General features: G+C 41.9%; 1 protein-coding gene across 5 annotated transcripts in view; it reads left to right on the forward strand.

Moving 5' to 3' along the window:
* The window catches only part of akap7 (A-kinase anchoring protein 7), a 34,226-nt gene extending 18,290 nt beyond the window's left edge, over positions 1-15,936 (forward strand). For 4 of the 5 annotated variants that reach the window (XM_028397727.1, XM_028397728.1, XM_028397730.1 and 1 more), the window contains 2 exons: positions 8,727-8,762; positions 12,560-15,936. In XM_028397727.1, coding sequence (XP_028253528.1) covers positions 8,727-8,762; positions 12,560-12,780 — 257 coding nt within the window. In that variant the 3' untranslated portion in view covers positions 12,781-15,936. The remainder of the gene's footprint in view (positions 1-8,726; positions 8,763-12,559) is intronic. The other variant, XM_028397729.1, reaches the window with a different exon arrangement.
* The last annotated feature ends 674 nt before the right edge of the window (positions 15,937-16,610 follow it).

Genomic DNA, 16,610 nt, shown 5'->3' on the forward strand with positions numbered 1-16,610 from the left:
TAAAACGAAGAATATGAATCATCTGTGGAAGCTATAAAACGCTAAAAACATTAGCCAATCCTCCGGGTGGACCCTGCGCGGAGTATTGGCTGGTTGTCACTCTCTTCCTGCTCTGCCCGCATCAGAGAGGTACGTGCATGATGGACGAAGTCACAGACTGGTCGGGAGGCGTGGCTTCGGGGTGAGCTCTGAGAGAAAGGGGCGTGTGTTTACTTTCAAAATCTGGCTGACTCTCACTGAGTTTTCAAAATCTCCTACCCTACCTTTAATGAAACCAACAGACTTCACTATTACAGTCAGTTCATCAATTTTAGTATGATGACGAGTTATGGTATCATCTTCTTTTTCACTGTTGTGTGAAGACAATCAATACTTTTATCAAAACGAGCACAGATATTGAATCTTTGTTTCAACAACAAGGCGTCATAACACTGTCCTCCAGGCAAAGCAGACATCATCACTGAGCCGCCTTTTTAAAACCATGCTACATATTTCTTTTATCTGTTTTCACAGAGGCTCCAGTGTACAAGGTTAGAACAGTAGAAAGCAGCACGAAGGTGACTGATGAGGCACTTTCTTTTTACCTCTGTGTGAAAACTGAATGCTGCTGAACAGAACAGCTTTTGGATGTCTGTGGCAGAAGTTACAGACAGAGGTCTTCACTGCCACAGCACCATGCAGGAAAAGAGGCGTGGCCATCCATGTCTAATGCATACAAATGGATGGAAGCATCCTCGGAATTAATACGAATCATCAATTTAAAAAAAAGCCCAAAGTAATAAGAGCAGAACTGAGGTTCTGTCATGATGGACTACATCTATCAAAGGAATGAAAGTCGAAGGTTACTGAGGTGTTAAGTGTGTTATGTAGTGTCACAAAACTAGACCTGAGGTGAAGGTCTTCGGTCTTCATGAAGCCAGCGCCCCAAAGCTCACATCTGACAGCACAAAAGAACAGTTCAAAAAAAAAAAGGAAAAAACGTAGACTGTTCTAAACTGGCAGGCAGTGAATCCTGACCTAAATCCAACTAAAAAAAACCTTTGAAGAAAGCTGAAATGCACCACTGCAGAACCAGAACTCTTGTAAACTTAAAAAGAGGCTTGAATGTAAAACAGTGAAAGAGCGGCAGGGACTAGAGAAGCAAAATGTGTTGAGATGTTTCTGTATATTTTGATAAATATTCCTACTATACAAATGTATTTTTTGTCAGAAAGTGTTCTATATGAAGCATCCTAACTTGTCAGTCGGTGACAAATAGCAGTGTAACGATCTGTCCATCTGTGGCCTGTGTGTCTGTGTGTATAGTGTCCCGAGTCATAAACGTAGACTTTGACACCAGCTGAAATGCTAATAGGTTTTATGTGCGTGGTGCATGTGTGCCCTTTGTTTCTCTGCTCTATGGCAGAAACATTAAACCAGGCTGTGTATACACACACACACACACACATCACCGTGTGCACTCTTCCTCCTGCATCTCTCTCTCCTCTCCTCTCTCCTCTCCCTCCTGTGTTTTTCCCCTATGTGTCCCTCTCTCTTTTCCCTGCTTGCAGCTGCAACGCTATAAACAGTCGAGCCACTGTGCCCTACTTCTGAGCGAAGGGAGAGAAGGAGGGAGAAAGGGGAAAGAGTGATGCAACGAACGAAGACTAATGAGTGGAGAAGGAGGGAATGGGCTTAAAGAGAAATGTAGTTATAGTCAGACAAAGGAGGAGGCGAGGAGAGGGGGGCGGAGACAGGGGTGGTGTTTGCACGGCAGGTCAGATGCCAACACTGTGATGTGGTGACAGTCACCCATGTAAGCACGGCAAGACGTGTGTGTGTGTGTGTTGGTGCACATGTGTGTGTGTGTGTGTGCATGCATTCAGCCGTGAGTAATATGACAAGCTGTCACACCGTGGTGTTAGCAGTTGCTGCAGGTGAAAAACACACACACACACGTATGTAACATGGAGATGTGTACACATATAAACAAATTCATTATAATTATAATAAAACAACAGCTGAAGGATTTTCTGTCAAATGCATAAAAGTGTAAGAAATATACCTAATCTGACCTTTTATTAATTGTAAAAGTGTTTTTTTTACACTCTAACAGCTTAACTTATTGCCATAAAATTCAAAAGCATAGAGGAGAACACTGCAGCCATTTAAGTTACAGTGTCATTGCCGTCTGATGCATGGTGTGAAGGCTTTGAATGAATTTCGATATGCAGTTAAGTTAAAATTAAAATTTGGAGCAATAAATAGTTTTGCAAATATAATTGCCATTCATATTATAAAAATGAAGAAGAACACTTCATAAAAAGCTATCAGGGTTAGTATTTTTTAACGTTTACAAATAAAATCCAAAGAGTTTTTGTAGTTGGATTTATTTAATATTCATTTTTCAAGGAATACTTGATCGTCATTGTTTACTTCTCTTCACTGTTATGGGGTTTGAATTGAACCAACTTCAACAATTAGTTGAAAATGAATCAATTAATTAGCATTTTTAAGGCAAAAATGTGAGAGTAAATTCACATTTTTAGGTTTTGGATGGTTTGAGATAGAGTATGACACAAATAAAGTGATAGGGATGTCCCGATCTGATCATGTGATCAGAAATCAGGCCCGATTATGTGATTTCAGACTCGATCGGAATCGGATGTTGCCTCCCGATCAGGACTCGGATATATATTTATTAGGGCTCTCAAAGTTAATGCCTTCTTTGTAAGGTGGCTCTGTGTCCTGTAGTGTAGGGGTATGACAGTTTTTGGTTTTGGTGCGAGAGGTCCTGGGTTCGAGGTCTCGATGAGCTGCTGCGCATTTGAAATCACCTAGCGTGGCGCTCTGGACACACACACACACACACACGAGTGACTTGCTATTTGCTGCATTTATAGAGAATCCTGAAAGTATCGGATCGGGACTCAAAAATCAAATGACTCGGACTCGAGAGCAAAAAAACCGGGACATCCCTATAAACACAGACAGACAGACTGGATACACTAAATAAACCTTTCTGAACAGTCCAGACATAAAAATGGGCTTTTAATGAGCAGTTATGTTGTCTTTCCTTTGATTAGCTTCTTGATAGGTCACGACTGTTTATCCCACCGTCTCCTTTTTTTTTTGTTAAACTCTCCTCTCAGTCAGCGGGCATTCTATTCACTGTTCACTAAACCAATAAACTAAACAGCACCATGCCTTTCATAGCACTGGTTCAGCCTTTCCAATCGAACCCTTATCGCAGCTTTATTGTTCCCCTCTAATAACAGTCAAATAAAAGGCAACTTTAACCCTCATGCAGAGACACAGCTTGCTTTCAAATGAGGGGCAGCTCAGGCCTTGGATCGCCTCTGCATGGGCTGGTACACCTGCATCAACTGTTTAACAACAGAGCAGAAGTGACCTTGAAGTGACGCAGTTGTGAAGGTTCGCTCTGACTGCGGACTGAGAAATTAAACGCCGTTATCAGCCGTGTGTTTACATACTGTGCTGGTGAAGGCAGCAGAGACCACATGTGACAGAGGGAGGAATCAAACAGGGGGACAGGGAGGGAGGGGAGGAGATGCTCACAGCACTGCTTAATTCATCACATTCATTCACTGCATTGCTTTTTTCCTCCCATTCAGTTTTCCTCTGCGTGTTAACTCCTGCTTGTTATATTGGCCTTCCTTCATTGAGGGTGAGAGTGTGTGTTGAGCAGAAAAAAAAGCCACCTATGAGTAGTGGTTGCTTTCGCCCTAGGTCAGCTCCTGATACAGCAGAGTGAGTCACAGCTGGGTTTAAATTACCGCACGCACACCCTGAAGCTCTTCCTGAGGAGAGGGACGGAGTCTGTGTTGTACAGAGACAAATACAAACCACTCTGCTTCACGAAATCAATAACACGTTCACTTCTTCAGGAGCTTTGTGTCCCTGCTGTGTCTGACTGGATGGCAGCCAGGGTTTATGTTCAGCCGGACACTGTTTAAGCTGCACGAGTTTTAGAACCAGACTGGACTGTCTCTAGCTTCTATTAACGCTGTGAAAGTAAACCATTTAATGTCAAAGACGTGGCGAGGGCATGTGGCTCTGTGTTGTTCTGATCTTATTTGTATAGCTCATCGCAGAGAAGCTGATTTAATTCTTGGCTTATTTGGCTATTGTGCACTAGCTAACAAACAGAAGATAATATCTGTTATGTTTTCACACAAAACTCGATGGTTAAAAGATGTCAAACCAAAGGAGAGACTTTTTTGGTGTGTTGTCAATGGAAAGGCTGGACTGTTTAAACACTAACAAGCTTTAAACCATCGCTACAAAAGTTTATCTGAGGAGTCCTTTTAGTTCTCAGTTGTGTCTGTGGTCCATTAACTAACATGCAGCAGTTCGGGTGTAGGACCTATACTGCAGCCAGCCACCAGGGGGTGATACAGATATTTTTTCCTTAAGTTTTGGGGAGCTGTTTATGGCGTCCATCTTTATACAGTCTCTGGGTTAGACATTCATGTTCCCCAGAGGAGGAACCCCACTGACTTAAACTTCCTGCAGCAGATCGATCAACTTTTTGATGATGATTTATGGGGAATAAAAAAAACTATTGGATCACATTGGAGAAAAAATGGTGCTCACATGTATTTTAATCACCTTGGTGATCATCTTGACCATGTCTCTGTTACCACCAGCCAAAGAATCACAGCTGAGCCTTATTGATCTGACTACAAATGCTTAATGAGCTGAATTAATCTCCATTTAGGGTACGTTTAACTGTTTTTATATATATATATATATTGATTCTTAGCATGTATGTAGGGAGTGCGTTTGTCTTTCCCTTGTTCTGGATCATTACATTCTACCAGAGCAGCTTTCATATGGTTTTGACAGCACACGTGTGAAAACTGAGATTTCATGGTGTTTACTTTGTCAGTGGAAGAATTCATCAGCCATGAAATGATCATCAGCGCATTTGTGTGGAGGCACACTTCTAGGCATCAACACCCTGTGTCCCCCATTGTTCCAACACAAGGAGCAGATAGTCAGAAATGTAATTATTTTTCCTCCCATTGTAGGATTCACAGTGCAGGCGAATTAGGCCACATCAGGACATGCTGTACTGAGAGGAGTTCTTTACAGAGCTGCAGAATTTCAATCAGTTATTTTCTGCCAGAGTTTTCTTTCTGCTTTATTTGATGTGCATTAAATAGATGCCAGTGCGCTGCCATCGGCGCAGCTGGAGGACAGACACACAGCTGATGATGACCATGTATCTATTAATCTCATCTATAGCCAGAATTTAAGCCGCCCTGAAACGTCAGTGTTGTTGCACTGCAGTGAATCTTGAAGAGTCTTTGGTATTTCCTCAGGAAGCTGCTCCGCCGTCAGAGCTCCATACCCACACCAATCCCCCCAACCCCACCCCCCCTCCCTCCAGCTCCACGTACCCTCCACCTACGCTCTTTATAACCCAACTGTCTTTTTTGTTTTCTTCTTCTCTCCCTCTTTGTCCTCACTTTCACCCACTCCAGTCTTTTTTTTCTTCTCATTTCTCTCATTTGAATCTCATTAAGGAGGTCCATGCATATCAGCCTCCTCTTCCTCACGTCACGTACTGTGCTCTAGTCTTCCTCCTTTGTGTCCCTCCTCTCCTCTGCCCCTTCATCTGCCCAATGCTCTTTCTTCCTCTTCCGTTTAGATTAGATAAGCTGCATTAATGTTCTGCCCGAACCCACAGGAGCATCCAGAATATCAGCTGATTTGGAGAAACAGGATTAATAAACAGGATGCAAATGTAATGAGATGGGCAGCTAAATCAAGACTTTTAATGTAATTGTTGTGGGTCTTTTGGTGTAGATGTAAAGTGGAACAAAACCTATTTCTTTGGATTACTACAGCAGTAAATATATACATCTGTCTACCTTTTATAAAGACCTCCCCCATCATAGCAAAGTATTCAAACTGGCTGACAGTATGACTTCAGCAGAATGTCAGCTCTAATCCAACCAAGAGCCTGAGTTTCTGGAAGAAGGCAGTTTCAGAAGATAAATAAGCGTATGAGAGAGTTTAAAGGTTTCTGTGTAGCTCAACATAAATCAGAGCAGTGCAGCAGCCAGGAGAAGACAGCAGCTCAGAGCAGACATGCGCTGTCACGGGACGTTGTAGAGAGTCAAACCTTGCTGACAGCGTGCAGTCCTAAATCCCAAACAAGGCATCTGTGCACCAACAACCTTTCAGCCTTTGCTCGTCAGAGTGGCCACAGAACCAGGCTCACAGAACCAGGCTCACATTAAGAGGCCGACAAATTGGAAGAGAGGAACAAATAGGAAGGAGAAAATAAGAGGAACAGACGTGCTTGCTAGCTCCGGTGCCTCCGGAGGCTTTTCAGTATGCAAACATCAGCACAGGCGCACAATGGCAATGCATGCATAAGCTATGATGAAGGAGTGTCACATTTAAAGAGCTGTGAAAAAACACCCAACCTGTAAAATAAACTCTAGTTTCAAGGCTGACTGAATAGCAAGTGTGTTTACCACAAACGTGTGAGTAGCTAATTGACCGAGATGGACAAAACACCATGTTTAGTCAATAATACATCCACCAGATGCAACACACATTACATTGATGCTATCTTACAGCATAATGTGTTTGTTCAGGCTAACTGAATATATGATTGATTTGGCCCACATCACACAATAATAGGACGGACGGTGCCGGACCTTTGCTCAACAGTCCGAGGTTTCAGTATCCCTGACACCGCGAGCTGCTTTGTTTTCACCCAGTGTTGGATTCAGTTTCCATGACAGGCACCACTGCAGCAATTGTTATCATTAGCTATGAGTTTATAACTTTGTGAGAGCTCTGAAAACACGAGCTGGCAAGGTATGTGTAAATACTCTCAGGCATCCAGGTCGCGTTATATCCAGGAGTTTAAAATCGAGACAAGTGGACTCACAGCTTAGTTTTCTGAAGATGTCCAACCACTACACTGGGGGGTTGGGGGCAGAACAAAAGAAGCTTTTGAACTCTTGGACAGCAGACAGCATATCCCAGACTAATCTAATTTCTACTATAGGTTAAACTGTAATCTACTAATTGGCTTGGTTTGCACCATAGGGCTCAGAGATTAAGTGTATATACAGCAATATAAAGCATATGGTTAAAATAAAATAATGACTTCATACAGCATGTTTAATTTCCTGTCATAACATAACAGACATGTACAAATATTAAAATGTAAAAACAGTAGATAAGACTTAAAACCTGCCAAAAAATAGATGGAAGTCAGTGCAACCTCTTTTTGCTGTTAAAAGTTGAAGTGTCTTGTCTGGTTCTCATCTCTGTCACCATGACAACGCTGCCAGCAAAAAAAAAAAAAAGAAAAGGTAGTGAGAGAGAAAGAGAGTGGAACAAATGTTTAAATAAACAGACAGAGCGAGGTTAGGGAAAGTAAAGACAGAGGCAGAGATGGAGGGAGTATGAAAGAGGCCGAGAGAGAGAGAGAGAGGAGGACACGCAGAAGTCTGGGAAGGTGTATGTAAGCTTTGAGGAACGGTGGTTACACACTGCACACAAAGGCATGCAAGATACTGTTGAGGGTGTGTGAGACAGAGATAAGTTGAAATCCATCTGACAGTGTTGTTGCAGTGGAATGAATTTATCCACAGTGCAAAAGGCTTATCTGTCTGTGTGTGAGTGTGTGAAACAGGTACAGAGGGCATCTTTACTGCCATCATAAAGGCTGTCATTTTGTCAGGGAAAGATAGAAGGGAAAGACAATTTTCTCACAGTCCCATGAAAAATACAGACCCAGAAGTGACAAGTGAGGAGACAGTTGGTTTTATATGGTCCAAATCACAGGCAGTGTAATGAGAACAGAAGGAACTGATCTGAATAAAAGAGGAATGAATGAGGGAGTCAGGTATTTGTGATGTGTTTTTTTTTTTCCTGATTGCACCTCTTCGGGTGTTTTTCTACCTCGGGATGTTTTAGTGTGGCTCACACCTGTCTTGGAACCTCCTTCTTGGAGAGCAGGATAAAAAAAAAACAGGTGCCTACACATTAGACATTTTTCCACTGCAGGAACTAACAGGCCATTTACGCATACTCCCGTCACTGGAACTTTCCCTGTGTGAAGACTTGGAGGACAAACAAACAAACTGAAGTTTAGTTTTTTTTTTTTTTTGACAATCCCTGAAAAACTGCAGGGCAGAAAAAAAGGCTGATTAACTGCCCAAAAATTCAGTTCCCTTTCAGTGCAAGTCAGAAATAAACAAAAGACACGGTAACCCAGCAAGCACGACAGAGAAGAGATCAAAGTAAATAGACCATCGAAGAAGTCCAGAGTTCCTCCCTTATGTTCCTGCAATGGAAGAACACCTACTTGCCTTGCTAGTGATGACAAAACACCTTATTTAAATAAAAAGTTCGACCTTGGAAAGTTATTTTTACAATGTGCAGACTTTTTTATGATAAACTATGCTGCGTTGACCAGATATGTAGCCCGTAAACATTACACACCTATTTCTACTCTCCATCAGATTCTGGCTGTGGATTTAGATCACTGTGGATTCATCACACTGTTTGTGCATCTTTTTTTAGTCCTCACGCATCCCAGGGGTTTAAACCTAATCTTTAAAAGCATCTCGACCAACAAAAAGAGGCTTTTATGGCTGTTTCACGAGTGTTTCATAAAAAATACCCCCTCCCCCACCTCCCCCTTTATGTGTGTCCTTATTTAATATTTTATGTTTGTGCTTGTGTTGCAGATTTGGTTCAGAGTCCACTCCATCCCAAACGCACAAGTATGTGTCCTCTCATATCACACTGTTTGTCTGTGAGCAGAGTTAGGACGGGTTATTCAGAGCTTCTCTCTGTGTGATTACAGGCTTTAAAAATTTCAGAGTCACGCTCGGAACAATCACATGTTCCTTGATTACAGAGAAGAATTTAATCTTGGTGATTTCTGTCCTCAAAGTGATCATTGTCGATGTTATTACTAATCACATCTGATCTGATCTGATCTCTTACCAGCATTATTTCTAATTCGGTTGGCCCCAACGGGTCTTGTTCAGAGCAGCTGGACAGGAAGTGATTAAAGAGATTGTCCATTAACTGTGCTGCCTTTGTTTTCGCAAACATCCTGCATCACTTCTTTTACTGCCGATTCCAGTCTCTGATATACAAGAGTTTCCGTACAGAGATCATTTTTCCATGCTTTTAATGATCCACTGTAATATTTGCCTTGTTTTTTCATATATGAACTTTAAATCTGCAAATCACAGTTAAGGCCTTTGAAGACTATGTCCTCATATGAGTAAAAAATAACAATACTTAAGTAAGGTAAGTCTGTGATCTAAGGTAAAAGGAGTCAATGTTACAAACCTTTTTTTTTTTTTTATCATCGTCCCCTCCTGGCAAAGCATCTGATCCACTCTTTACCAAATTTTTAATCACCAGAAACCGAAAAACCACAAAAGCTATTGACTTCAAATATGCTGCATAAACACAGAGCTTAACTGCACATGCAGGAGTTATTCACAGCGAAGCCAGCACACCTAGAAAAGAAGAAAAACTGCATCCACCATTGTGTTTGTTTAACCATATAAATCCACGTAGGCCTGAAAATATTGGTGTGACCGTCAGCTGCTCCAGTCATCAGTAAGGAGCAGAGGCTTTGAATGTGAGTGTGTTAGGACTCAGCGTGCAGCTTCAGGGTCGCATGATCTTAATGAATCTGAACCTGATCTGATCATTAGTGCCAGGAGTGTCAGCGTGTTCTAGGAAAACCATATTAGGGATAGATTCAGTCAGCTGCAGTTGCAAATACTAAAAAACAAACAAACATTGAGTCAAAGTGACAGGCAGGCCACAGAAAATCAAACAGCATCAGTACAGCAGCAGCGCTTCTCAGATATGAAAAAATAAGAAAGTGATGTCAGCACACTGTGATAAATAGATGAGTGAAGAATGCACATATGCTGGCTGCTCTGATTAATCCGTCTGTTTCATGCCGTTAGCAGATTGAAGCTTTGGCAGTGTAAATCCACACATACACGGTGGACATGGTGGTGAAATGCTGCTGTGACACACATGCCGCCGCAGCCCAGCCCGAGGTCAACGCAGCAACAACACAAACACTGGTGGTGATCAGACAGTTAATTTCTACTGACTGGCACTGCAGTGGTGCACTGTGTAGTGGTCACCAGGTGCATGTGGCTAATATTAACATATCAGCAGTGGATACAGCAAGGTTAAGCCGCACCTGTCATTTTAATTATTCACGGCTGTGCTGATAAGAGTGCACTGTGTCTTAAAGGTTCCCTGAGGAGCTTCTGACCTCCGGTAGTGGCACAGAGCTGTTTCTCTCTGAGTGGGTATGAGCACGAGGATGCACATGTGCAATAAATCTGTCAGTAGTTTCATACTATTACAAGCTTGTTGTTTACAAGAAAACACCACAGGGTGCCTTTAAAGTCACATAGTCCCTGTTCACACTGGAGAAAGTCAATCCAGCTAGAGTAGGATTGAATCCGGATTTATTTAAAAAAAACACGTGTGTCCGCGCTCAATCCAGCTTAATCCGGATTGTTTGTTGTCCTCCAAACAACTAGGTGGCGCCTTGTAATATACAGAGTCCAATCAGGCCACGGTAGGACCGCGTGTGCGCATGCATCGTGCATTTTTTTTTGTCCCGTAACGCTGTTGTAGTTCGACCGTTGTTTACATACAGCTTTTGTACGCGACCTGGACACTGTGAACCGGAAGTATCACGTCACTAGCAGGATTCGCTAGCCGCATTTGGGTTTAGACCTGATGTAAGCAAATCTGGCTAGATCCACCTCCAAGAGGTGGATTGAAATCAGTCCGGATATATCCGGATTCGTGTTGTTCAGACTCAGAAAAAACTATCCAGATACGGCCTGAATCCCACTCTAGCCCGATTGATTTCCCCAGTGTGAACGGGGTTGTAAACGGAGATCAGAGTGACAAAAAAAATCATCTGTGTGACGAAACATAACAGCACAACTCAGTGATTGGACCAACTAAACTATGCATGGGTTAAAAAACCTATAGGCTGTGAATAGAGTCCTGAAGAGCTGTTTCTAGCCCCTGTTGCGACTCTTGCCATGTTATAGTCTGCCTAAATTCCGAATACAGGCAAAGATACGGACAGATGTAGAAGCAGGAGTCTGGCGCTGTGAGTGACTTATTGTTTAGGTCTATTTTAACACACTGTGAGGATTGACTCACTTTTGGCTCTAGCCCCCAGTGGCAGCAGAGGAAACTGTATTTTTTAAACGCTTTGACACGTGGTTGCCACTTAGTAAAACTCTGTGTGTTATAGAATTATATGGTGGTAAAATGATCATTATACTTTATGGCTGCAACTATAGTGCACAGTTAAATATTTTCTTCTCCCTGTTTCTAGCCACCGCTGTGCTGCAATAAAACATTAAGTAATGCAGTTAGGTAGAAAAACCAGGAGTGAATGTGAGTGTCTGGAATAAATTACACATCCTCGGCGGGCTTTCTGCTGAGGATTGCGACCTCAACAAGCCTTATTTGCACTCCTGCTGTATGTATGGGCTCCTTCTATAATGCATAAGCACCCTGTTGCTTTCAAATGAAACAAACCTGTGGGCCCGGTGGGATCCTGTGGTATGGAGGATAAGCTCGGGGATCTCTGCCGTGGTGTATTTTTGAGTCACTGCAGTGTGTCAGACAGCCTGGACGGTTGAATGATTCTTTATTACTCTCTTACTGAACGGCTGTCCATCTCACAGCCTGTCTCCCTAACTGTCTTTCTGCATGAATTATTGACTTCCTGCCCATCACACTGGTTCTTCTAGCCGCCTTTACATCAGTCTAAAGCGGGTTTTTTTGTCTGCCATTTTGTCTAGCAGTACAGTAAAGTGCTCTTTATTCCTAAATGAAATGTTTTTAATCACTGCAGGGCTGAGAGATGGCTGTTTACCCCATCTGTATAGCTGTCACATCTTTTCTGTTCTTGTCACATCTAGTCTATTGTCGCTGGATGATGAGCGAGTGCATACTCATCAGTAATCATTATCAGATTAATAAGTATTTTCACATTAAATATATTGGAAAGAATGAATGGTATCATTTAAAAAAAAAAAAAAAAAAAAAAAGACACCCGAACACCACGGGAAGCGGCTCAGAGCTGCAATCACATCCACTCTGGAGTTAAATGTCACTCCTGTCACGTAAAAAAAGCAGAAACGCAGCTGGAGGTATAAACACCAAGAAATCAGCACTTTGATGATGGGGTTTAAAGTTATATGGCTGCTGTAATGGTGGGATTAAATTACTGCTGTCACTCAAAGACAAACTCAAATTGGCTGTTTTATGACAGTTCTGGATGTGGTTTAATGCCTGTAATACCACAAAGATGTGTCATTTCAGGAAACTGATTCAGTTTACAGCTTAATCTCTTTCGTTTTAATTAGGATTAAGATTAACTTTATTAATCCCCTTAAGGAAATGAGGTTGTTGTAGCAGCGGTTTCACAGTAACTCCATGTTTTTGTGAGTTATAATCGACAGGAAATGACTTAATAATTTGTTTTTGTTGTTCCCAGGCGGCCGCCACCGGTCTGAGCCCGATGAGGCGGAGCTACTGAGGGTCAGCAGGCGATTGGTCGAGGACGCCGTCAATCGCGCCCTCCAACAGTACAAACAGGAAACACTTCAAAATGGGGGTGGGCCTAACGCCGCAGCAGTGCAGCCCCCTGGAAATACCGAGGAATCCGCTACAAAGACGGACACTACAGCTAACGCTACCACAGACAACAGGAAGTGACATCATCAGACTCAGGCACAGAGACTGTAAAAAACAAAAAAAAACAAAAAAAAAAGGAGCGGCCGCCCAGAAGACATCAGCCAGGCCTGACTAAAACCAGTGAGAGTCAAGTAAGACCTGGCCACTGAAGCCTGAACCAGCCAACCAGTCAGCCCCACTTTGCTGACCCAGCTAACACCATCAACAGCTAGCCAGTCATGCTAGCTGGTCCGCCCACCAGACCTAGCACGGCACAGTGTGAGTTAAATAGATAATGTAGCTTGACATCAGCGCTAAGTGATCAGTGCTCCTAACAGGCCAGCTAGCTAAGCCTGTTAGTTAATAACTGCTGTCCTACATCCAACAGCAAGGACGCCGTCCCAGGGTTCTCCGCTCAGCTGTGGATCCCAGAGAATATATATATATATATGAGACACATGTGCACATGGTAGGGTTCACTGTGACCTGTCACTCAGAAACTGCCCTTTAGAACAAATAGAAATACGTTTTGTAGACAGTTTAGTAAACCATTACAAGTAAAGACAATATTTTACCCTCCTTTGAGGTTTTTTTTTTTTTGTGACCTGAGCTGGTTTGACTGACAGAGACCTTGGTTGTGACTGGCTGAAACACAGTTCACCATGTTGGTGTGTGAGCCAAGCTTTTGTTGTATTACGGCACTCCACTTTTGAACTCTCAGCATTTAATTTTGCATTATAAGATGTCTGCGTTCCCAGACCACACACTCTGCTTTGTTGTTATTTCCTGTCACATTGAGATGCAGAGGCCGCACTGAGACAATCAAACCGAGATGGAAAACACTCACTCACACTGACTGTGCATCGTAGTAACGGATCTATAGCAGCTGCTGTCAGAGACGGTGCATTGGGGATGCTTCTATAATACACTATAAGTTGCCAAGAACACATCTTCCTCAATGCCAAAAATGAATGGCTCATTACATTAAAAACCTTCATTTTTTTAGGCTACATCCACATTAATACATTTGTGTTTTAAAAAGCATCATGCCTTCACTTTGTCCACACTACTGTATCTGTATTTTTCTTTTTTTTTTTAGTATTTTAAAGACGTCGCTGATCCTGTTGCCATTTTTATTTTTTATTTTTTTTTCTGTTTTGTAGGACCGCTGGCTGCATTAGGTTGGGACAAATGTCCCATTATTGGTCTTTGACAGTGTGTCCCGTAAGAGAGGTTCAGCTGACAGCAATGTTTTATTTTTCAGTTATCACTCATGGTTAGGGTTAGGTGTTGGTGGGTTAGTGGTGAACATCATGTTTAAGTTATACTGTGGGGACGTTTCCGAGGACTGAACTGTCTTACTGGTGAGGACGGACTGTGATGTATATTGAGACATTAAAAAAAAAAGACAACGCATGATTATTTGACAGTAGCTTCACATAGACTAATACGTCCTGATTTCTGCACTCTCCAGAACAACAGCTGTTCATGTCTGAGTGTAATCCCAGTTTAAAGTCTGGATGACCTGACAAGATACACACATTCACTTCCTGGTTGTGTCATCAGATACCCACCCTGTCACATGACTATTTTCCTGAACAAAACACTGACATCAGTGTTTAATGACAGCAGTGAACGCTAGCATTGTGCTGGTGAGTATTGAAATGGTGCTAACGACGCTCGCCTAGACGGAGATCCTCTTAGTATGGACGCAGCCTTACTCATTCATTTCACACCTCTGCTTCCCGTCTGGTCTTTACACGGATGGACGTGCATATTTTTTCTGTTCAATTTACGATTAGTTCGTTTATATTCACTTGTGTGTGCTGATGTGTGTGTAAACACAGACTGGCTAATTAAAGCTCGGTGTTTCTGTTTGTGGAGCAGTAGTACTGTACATGTAAGAGCAGTTAAAGCCAAGCAGTGATTCAGGCGGCGGCAGCGGCAGCGCTGAGGTCGAGGAGGTTAACTCAGACAATCACTGCTGTCAGCTGAAAACCCTCCAGCTCTTAATGTCAGTGTCTTCCATGCTTTTTTTTATTTAGACTTAAGAAAACTAAAAATTTAAATCAATAACAAAAATCGACCACAGACCATTTATGCCATTCAGGAATATATGTGTGATCCCTCCCCCCCCCCCCCCCTCCTTTTTTAGAGATGAGGTTTTCAACTGACGGCAAGACGATGATTCACATGTGATGATATGTTTTTGTTTTTTAATTTAATTTATTCCTTTTGCTGCTACAGCAGAATATATTTCCTGCTTTGAAGAAGACAAATGAAGATGTTTGAAGTGAGATAAAAAGCGCTTAGTTTGCATTTTATGAAGGTCTTTAAAAAAAAGCACAATTTTATGTCCAGTCTTTTGATTTCAGACTTCAGAGAGCAGGTTAATATATATATATATACGCTGTTCTAAAGTGGCCTTTAGTCACTAAAAGATGTTCATGTGAATCTTGTTTTCCTGTAAGTGCTTGAGGTGAAGGTGATGCATAGGTTTAAACACGTTTAGGTAAACTGTGCGACTCATTTTTGCTGTGAGATTTGCCAAAGTCACTTAAAATGTCAACCTGTGGCTAAAAAGATGTACATGTAAAAAAAAACCGGAACATGTTTTTATTTTTGCAGTAAATCAGTTTCTGTGAACATTCAGAGAAAAAAATAATAAGTGACTCAGAGAGCAGAGCGAACAGGTGTGAGCTGTAAAACACACTCATCTCTGTGAAATCCACTTGAGTCCTGCCACTGTGGGCTCATTGAAACGTCCATTACACAGGTGGATTCTGTCTTAAGGCGGACTTTGAACATTTTCGATTTGATCTTTTATTGTCACCGGATCCTTAATCTCCTTAAAATCCCCTTTAATACACAAGTTGTCCTACTGGCCTGTTTAGTCTGTTCATCTGTCTTTGAAGGTGTGTGTGTGTGTGTGTGTGTGTGTGTGTGTGTGTGTGTGTGTGTGTGTGTGTGTGTGTGATGTTTGATCAGCGGTTTCCCTGAGAAATTCTTGTTTGTATCAATCAACTGAGCTGTGTGTGTGTGTGTGTGCGCGCGTGAACAACTGAAAATACGTCTTCTGTTTGTCTTTCCACATGTCCGTGTGTGTGTCCGACTGCGAGGGTGTGTCGTTTGTACAGTGTTGTATATCTTGTTCTGCCATATTTGAACAATAAAACAGGATATGAGACTCCAAACCAATATCCTTGTCTCCGTCTTCTGATTTCAGCCTGTGTGAAGCTACAGGGTGATTGTGTGTTTGTGAAGCTAAAAGGCAAAAAGTAGAAAAGCAGCAATCACATGAATCTGCCTCCTGGGTTGAAAACTTAAAGTCATAAAGGAAAAAAACTGCAGTTCTTTAATTGGCCACTTGAGGCGTTTTTATGCCCTTTTTAATAGCACAGCCCTCTTTATGGGTTTTTTTGCATGCACCCAACAATAAAAGCCATATAACACTGTATTAACCATGTAAAAAATGACATTGCATATGAAATAAAACAGGAGAAGCTTTACTACAAGCACATGTAAGTCATTTACACACATTAAACATAACTCATCATCATCAGTCATCAAAATAAAATTCTCATCTGAAAGTCGACCCACTTGCCACATGGTTATTGCTAGCTCTGTGATAATTAAAGTCACACAAACAAACAAGGTGTCATATGAAAGCTGAGACTTTACCAATTGACACTTACATTTGCTGTATTATGAATATTTGGTAAATTACAATATAAAGAATATAAAAGTTAAAAAAATCACTAGTTTAGAGCGAGTAACAAAAAAATTGATCTAACCCTAACTTTTCAATAGAGGTGTCAATCATCCTAATCAACCTGTCCATTGAGAGGTTATGAGCCTGCCTATTTGTCGAG

Source organism: Parambassis ranga, chromosome 24 (genome assembly GCF_900634625.1).
Source record: "Parambassis ranga chromosome 24, fParRan2.1, whole genome shotgun sequence".
Taxonomy (NCBI): domain Eukaryota; kingdom Metazoa; phylum Chordata; class Actinopteri; family Ambassidae; genus Parambassis; species Parambassis ranga.